Here is an 8,007-nt window from a genome sequence, read left to right on the forward strand (position 1 = left end):
CCGATCTTTTGCTCAGGCTTCTTTGTAGGCACCTAGGGTACGGATACCTAGGTATGTAATCTGTTTGATTGTCTCTCGGGCGGACCTTTTGGTTTTTGGCAGTGCACCTCCGAACCTGTTCGGCCCAAAGAGATACGCATTCTGAATGTCTTGCTTCACTACATGAACCTTCTCGACTGATGAGTGTATGTATGTAGGTAGGCACTTTTGAAAATACGCAGACTTGCCCGCGGTGTACGGCAGTCCATCATCACTATCAACTTTCACTCTGTCCCTTGAACAGAACCATTACACAAGCATTACTCAGAGTCAATCAAGGGCGGGCGAGTGATAGATTTCCATCCCTGATTTCGTTAATCCCAACCCAACCCAGTCAAGTCAAGTCAAGGCGAGACCAGACCAGACCAGACCAAAACAGACCATATAAGAAAGCGGTGGTGACCTTCCAAGCCCTGACTCGACTGTCCGACTACCGTTGCAATGGATGTGAAAATAAGATTGCTGCATCCAAATGCAGAGTGATCGATGGATGGGCACTTTCCTGGACAACCGAACAATATCTAGACCCTGGCCTGTCACGGTCATCATCTCTTGTTCTCGTTGCTCTACGGATACTAGTCTTCTAGTTAGTTTCCTTGTTCTAATTAACTTCTCCCTAGGTACTAACTGCGTTACAGGCCGCTCGTCCACGTTTAATCAGGTGCGGAGAATACTAACCTGCCCAGGTCTGAACGAGCAGGGGTTGGGTAAACGACGATGGGGTCATAGCAACGCTGCAGTTTGCACCAACCATTCTCCCATTGGAAACGAAACGAAACGAAACAAAAACGGGCGGGCAAGCGGGCTCGTCTAAAATCTAAATGAAAAGATTGTCCAGGGCCAAAGCGTCTGCCGAGATCAGATCAGACCATGCGTTGGATCACTCCTAGACAGCACATGGCCTAGGAAGCATGGCCATGCTCCGATGGGCAGATGACGATATTGGCAATAGTCAGTCTACCTACGGATACTGTATCCCCCGCCCGGACGTTGATGGAGCCCCTAATCCAAAGCTCCATTCGACACCGGCCACTAAAAACGAAAAACGTTGTGGCGTCAGGCCTCCCTTCAGCATCCAAACCCTTCTTGGATCGTGCCAAGCGAAAGAGACAACGGCTTTTCAGCTCGGCTCAGCTGGCTTCTCAGTTGACGTCTGCATCACCCAATGAAACCATTCCTTGCCCCTGTCTTGTTGTCCAGATCCCTGCTGCTTACCCTGACCTCAGCTGGGGATATGGTCACATCATTTACCTCTTGCGGATGATCTGCTCCAGAACCAGCCGCATCCGGAGTCTTTTCAACTTTTTCAAGCGGCATCCATCCCATCCTTTATTTATGAATTGTGATGCATGCCAACCCACCCACCCTACACCACGCAAAGTATGCACCTTGCCTACCCTGCACTCCGTACGGATATGTAGATATAACCTCTTTTTAGCTGCTTCTTCTCCACAGAACACAGCAATGGCCTGTCGTCGATAGGGTTCTTCTTATCGGAGCGAGGCCAGTAACGATGACACGATATTAAGTGCCATTCTTCCCCGTGTTTCTTGCGATTCTACAATATATAGTGGATTAGTGTAATTTTGTTGGCCTGTCTGTCAGGACGTGGTAGTTAATGCATCGACTCGATGAACTGGTTCTTTCCAGAGGATAAGTCCGGGATCCGGGGCCCCATTTGCTGCGAATGAGAGAGAACTAGCCGTCTGCGACGTCAAAATAGCAAGAAAAACACCCCAACGCCATCCTGAGAGATACCTCTCAATAGCATGTTCCGGCTTACCCATACACCTCATCTACACATTCAACATCCCTGACCTTTGCCAGATCCTCGAGTATGTATACAGAGGTACCTTTCCGCCCAATACCTGTAACACCGTGAGCTGCCTCGCTCCTCACCCATTCATAAATAAATGTCGCCGCCTTCGCCAGCAACCCATCGTTGCCACGCCTGCTCATAGGCTGTTTCAACGTCATTCACCCAACGCTTCGTGTCGAAGAGCCCGCAGTGCCATTTGCTTTCCCACAACAACTTGCGTATATCTGCCAAGCGGCCACCACCGTGACCATAGCCATCCGCGGACATGGTGTAACTGAGGCCTGTGGCGAGTTCAACTGCGCGTTGCTCATACTCTTCTTCACTTCCGGCGATCAGTTCTGCTGCAGCCACTCGGCCTTCGTTTGATTTAGGCAGAGCACCCTTCAAGATTGATGCGGCCATGCGCGAGCACATCTTGTACGGGTATCGAGGAAGCGTAAGTAGGGGCGTGCTTGACCAGAGAACATCTGCCGCTGTTGTATGGGCGTTGCACTCAGGGGTGTCGAGAAACAGGTCACACACACGAGCCCTCGAGATATGCTGACTCTTTGGCGCTACATCTGTGAAGATCAGACGACTGGCCACTTCTTCGCCAGCCCAGGCCCTAGCAGTTCGCCGCAGATTGGCTTCCCCGAGCTCCGGAAATCGAAGTAGCCATATCACTGCCTTTGGCACTTGTGCCAGAATTCTAAGCCATGTTCTAAAGGTCGTAGGCTCGATCTGGCCGAGGTCAGTCAGCGAAACTCCAGTAAAAGGCTGAACGAGCAACGGACGTACCTTGTATAACTGATTGAAATTGCCCATGATGATAGTGTCGTCGCTCAAAGCAGGAAAAAGCTCCTTTCGCATCTTCCAGCGACGCCTCTGCTCTTGTTCCCAAGTAACCGATCGTTCACTCGCATCGCATGACTGAGCATGATCGCAACAGAAGAAAGTTTCCCGGCAATATATGATATTTTCCGAGTACATCCAGTCTTCCTCCTCGCCCTCCGTGTCGTCCTTGAAAACGTCGGCGATCTTGAAGTTTCCACGCCAGGGACGTAGGGTCTCTGGCGGAATGGCTGTGCTATCAGCCAGGATGTAATCGCACCACTCAGCACCCAGAGTACCGGCAAAGCCCATGAAGGACATCTGGACCGGGGCAGGTCGTGCAGCAAAAATTTCGTTGCGTGCCCCTCTTGTATAGCCGTTGAGGTTGACAAGGATATGAATCTCGTCCTTGATAATTTGCTCTACAAGTTTATCTGCGGGCCAACTGCTGACGTCGCGAAAAACAGGAGCCTCCCTTTCGATCTGCTGTCGGTGGACAGATCGATCACTTGCGGTTGTAGCATAGCAAATGGCGCGTGCCCGACTTGGATTGTGGAATCCAAATACAGATTGCATCCTAAATTTCAATCCAAGAGCGATTAGAGATCGAAAATACACTCAAGAGATGAGGGATCTTACAGGTGAGCTAAGGGGTGGTTGTTAAAATCCGACGATACGTATCCTATGTTAAGGTGTGGGTTAGGAGGAGGTGGTGGGGGATAGACGGTGGAAGGGAGCCATGGCAACCGCAGTGTTGAACAAGATATTCGAATGCCATTACGCTGAGAAATTACTCGAATGTCCTTTGCTGATAGGGGGCATGTGAAGGTGTGAAAGGGTAGGACGGTTGGTGCTGAAGGGACGCTGAGCCCGCTGGGTAATCGAAGCCGAGTGTACTGGGTACGTTTTTGACTGCCAGAGACGTGCTGATCCTGATACCATTTCCATTGCGTTGCGCGAGCTGCACGTTCTATCAAACGTATCACGCGTGAGCCCTCCCATGGTTTGTTGCTCCATCCCCTAAGAGCTTGCTCAGGGTCGAACGATGTGACCAGGCCCAGGTCCTTAATCTGCCGCGTAAACGAGGCGATCTTCTTCTCATCGAGAACTCCCCGACCCCAATGTGATGCGTCACTCAACTGGCGATTGATAATCCGTACGACACGCTTGACAAGGCCGCTGTCATGACCGAAAGAACGGGCATCAATGAGCAGACCTTTGTCATCAACATGCCATCGGTCGTATTTCCCGGATTTCAAAATAACACCACCGCGACCTCTCCAGTCACAAACAGAGTTGAGCGCTGTAGAAAGACCACATACGGCTTCGGCAAATTCGGGGTTGGAGCTCACAGCGCGTTTGTAATACGTTATTGCATCGTTGATGCGTCCCCTATCCTTGACAGCATTGGCGAGGTTTGTCAGGGCGATATCAAAAGTCCCATCGCACGCCACGGCCTGTTCATACATTTGTATCGCGAGATCCAATTGTCCAATGTCCTTGAGCAGACTTCCCAAGTTGGTGTGTAAATGGACATGCTTGGGATCCAGGCGTAGGCCATAGTGATAGTACGCCAAAGCCAAAGCCAGACCGCTGCCTGGCACTATGCCGGGGATGCTCGAATGGGCAGGTACCTCAACATTTGGAGTTGGGGGATTTGAAGCTATCTGTTGAACGCCGGCGAGGAGGATACCGACATTGTTAGCCGTGGAAGGGCTTTCCTGAAGTGAAAGCGATAGATAGTAAAGGGCCAGGATATCTTCAACCCCAGAAGGGCGTCGTAGAATGTTCGGGGCTCCCTGCCCACTTGACAAAGAATCTTGGAATATCTTAGCCAACGATAACAGCGAATTGCTGGTGGTCTGCACAGCAGCTCGCTTGGTTGAGCCTTCAGCTACATGCTGCAGTCCAGGTAGAGAACCGGTGCCGCCGAAGACGAGCTGTGCAGTGTGACGAGCCCTTTCAGGGGGGAGTAATAAGGGCCGAGTACCGTGCCTAGCGTTCCTATGCGAGACTGGAGTTTCTGTTGGAGATAAGGCAGTCTGGATTCGACGAACAAGATCCTGTATACTAGTCATTTGGCGACCTACGCTGATCAAGACGGCCTCTTCAAAAGCCTCTGATGCTCTGTTCACATCTTTCAGACTGTATAGCATGGTTCCCTTTGCGTGTATGAGAGCCAGGACACGCCCATTCTCTTTCCCATGAATGGCATAGCCACTGGACGCGAAGCCAGGTGGTTTCGCTAGTTGGTCGTGAGATCCGGCTTGCTGATTATGTGCCTGTCTCATGTTAGTATTCCCACAATACAGTCGCTATGCACCCTGCTAAGGCCTATAGTATATAGCATGCTGGCTACTGCCAATCGTTTCTGATGGTTTACCTACCGGCAATACCCTTAGAGACCGTTGAACATGGTCGATGATCTCGACGGCCTCTTTGCTGCGCTTTTTGTAAAGAAGTCCAACAAGATGTTCAACAGCTTCCAAGTAACTAGGCTGCACTTCCACAGCTCTGATCCAGTGTTTCTCGGCCTCGTCTTGGCGACCGAGACAGTAAAGAGTGGCGGCTTTATTCGTAATTGCCTCGACATGACTGCGAAAGAGTCAGAACAATGAACAGCCACTTGACAGTTCACGTGGGAGAAGAGTTTTACCTCGAGTCAAGGGCGGTAATTCTCGAGAACCATTCCAATGCCTCTTGATATTGATCTAGACCATAATGCAAACACCCCCCTAGCATTATCCCATCGATCCAGCTCCAGGTACTCTGTTCGCAAAGACTGCTGAGCATATCTAAAATAGACTTTGCTGCCGCGAAAAGTGTTGAATTGCCCGTGGAAGAATAGCTGTTATACGGCCCCTGGAAGTAGGGTACCACATGTCCCCTTGACTGGAAGTATTGGTACGAATCATTCTCGGAAGAGTTGTTGAATAAGGTAGGATCTTGCCCAAGTGCGGCTTCAGATATTCTCAAGGAAGGTTTCGGAGGTTTAGGGTAAACAAGAAGCCTGGGGGACGTGTTGTGGCCTGCTGCTCCTTTGGAAGCCTGCGGTTTCCGGATAGTTTGCGCGTATGCCAGCAGATCAACGTAGACCCTGTGCGCCTGTAACAATACTTTCTCTCTGAAACCTTGTTGGCTGCTCATATGAGGTGGTCGGAGATATGATTGTGTGTGCATGCTCGAATCGAATCCAGCATGAGCCTGAGTTTCAGAGTCAAAACCTGAAGCAAAGGAAGAACGACGTGCGAAATCAGAGCCACAATGCTGCTGGAAAGAGCGCAAGTCCTGCGGTTGAACGTTCCTTGCCGAGACCAGGCCAGGTCGGCCATGATAGTTCCATGGCGTATGCATGCCTGGCTGACCAAAAGGCAGCGATTCGTTCATGACTATAGGGGGTGGGCAAAATGCCCTGACATTGTACTCGTGAGCTCGTATTATTGGTTGGTAAAGATTAGGGAACCCCCCGGGCGCTTCTGGCTGGCCTTGAGGAATGTATTGGCCTTCGGCTTGGTGAAGGCCATAATGATTAGTGGGAAGTGCACCACGATGCAATGCCGTATCGCTCCCATAAGCCCAAGTGGAAGATCCGGGATGGGCTTGCAGGTCATCGCTGAGACCAGTATTGCCGACCGAAGATGGTCGGCGGTAGTCGATGCTCCCATTGTAATGAGATTGGCGTATTGGAGGGCCCGTCAGGGGAAATGCCGTAGCCGTCGCTGATCGAGGTAGAACCAAATGTTTCGAAGGCGGGGGGCCATGGGAGAATAACGATGGCGAGCCGTCATATCCGGCATCGACAGTACCGTTTGGTGTCTTTCGTCGTAAATGATGCTCTTGGCGTGGCGGATAAAGAGCTGAGCCGTACGGGATAGTGTGCCGGTGAGGTCGAGAGGTGCGAATCGCAAATGACTGCTGATATGGCGCTGGGACATTGCGAGGGTGGTGGTCGTTAAAAGTGGCGTCGGCGTTTGGGAACGTTGAGATGGTATCGAGATTCGACTGCTGCGGCGGCGTCACCGCGTGAGGGGACATTTGAAGGAGAGGTAACATGACAACGGGGTATATTGGCGAGGAAACAAAACTGACTGAAAATGCAGGACAAAAGACACTGATGGAAATCTGTAGGTCATGGCCTGTTGGTTAAAGAGCATGGCTGGCGGCTGCGCTTGGTATTGAAGTGTCGAGTTGATTGCTGACGAGCATCTGGGCGAGTGAGAAAGGCGAGTATAGCGCCAGCGACACAACAGAGAACCACAAACTTCGAGCTGTTGCGAGAGAGCCTTGCGCTGTCTTGAAACCAGCAGAATGGCCTTTGTGTTGGTGAGCAAGAGAAAGAGAAAGAGAGAGGGTCAGGCGTTTCTAGGTGACTCTGTCAAGCAGTGTCTATCGATTCTATCGCAGAGGGACCGAATATCATGTCGCACGGGAAATCACTATCGCGTTCATCGTCTCACAAAAGAGTTTCTGTTTGCAGTGACAGGGAATCAGAGTCTGATGACAGCCCCAGAACCCTAGATATCGGTCAAGTAAATGCTGAAAGAGGCTTTCAGGTCAATACAAGCAGCCCAGAACAAGCAGTTGACAAGAGAAGAGAGCTGTATCGGTAGTGGAGGTACTAGTTAGTGGAGGTAGGTACCTAGGCTAGTAGGTTAGGTAAGTGAGGTATGGGCACGTTTGTTGCTCGCCAGGCAGTTAGCGCCAGGTTCAATGGAGCAAGGCCCGTGGTTAGTGGAGAACCTGTGACAGCGGGGGGCCTGGGCGTCCCACATTGGGGCGGGAGAGACGGAGTCACAAAGGCATCCTACAAGTAGGCACCTCACCTCACCTCAAACTCGGGCACCGCACCACTTTGCCTTAGGTCACAGGTGTGATGCCCCTCGGGGCATGCATGCATGCATGCATGGAATGGGAGGGAAGAAAACTCGGGACATATATCTCAAGGGATAAAAATAACTAATCGTAGGAGTCCTAAATATGACCAAACCTATCTGAACATTTTTATCAGTTAGAATAGAAGACCCAAGTTTTCTTGCTCCCCGAGACCCCTCTCAACCCGGCGGCTTGAGCCATAAGCGCGGACAGACCATTTCCCTCTCATCCATCCACACTCATGCTTACACTGCCCACTTCCCCAACCAACGACAACTCGAACCCCAGAAAAAGATTGCTTCAATTTAGCATTTGACACAGATAATAAACAACTCGTGTGGGCCAAGCCAAGTACTTGCAAATTGAAAGATTGATCATGTACATCCCAGGCCAGTATTGCTCCCGTCCTTGTTGAGTGCATGCAATGTACCCAGGGTATGCAACGTACATACATGGGCCCTGCGCTA

At 51.0% G+C, this 8,007-nt stretch overlaps 1 protein-coding gene across 1 annotated transcript; it reads right to left on the reverse strand.

Annotated features, from left to right (window-relative positions):
* Nucleotides 1–1,942: 1,942 nt before the first annotated feature.
* FTJAE_12191 (UDP-n-acetylglucosamine-peptide n-acetylglucosaminyltransferase) lies at nucleotides 1,943–6,721 on the reverse strand (the record flags this gene model as incomplete). The annotated part of the gene is made up of 5 exons (XM_037345212.1): nucleotides 1,943–2,578; nucleotides 2,636–3,245; nucleotides 3,308–4,950; nucleotides 5,056–5,263; nucleotides 5,325–6,721. The coding sequence occupies 5 exons, from the start codon at nucleotides 6,719–6,721 to the stop codon at nucleotides 1,943–1,945; spliced, it is 4,494 nt and encodes a 1,497-aa protein (XP_037200759.1).
* Nucleotides 6,722–8,007: the final 1,286 nt, after the last annotated feature.

Source organism: Fusarium tjaetaba (genome assembly GCF_013396195.1).
Source record: "Fusarium tjaetaba strain NRRL 66243 chromosome Unknown NRRL66243_c0000323, whole genome shotgun sequence".
Classification (NCBI taxonomy): domain Eukaryota; kingdom Fungi; phylum Ascomycota; class Sordariomycetes; order Hypocreales; family Nectriaceae; genus Fusarium; species Fusarium tjaetaba.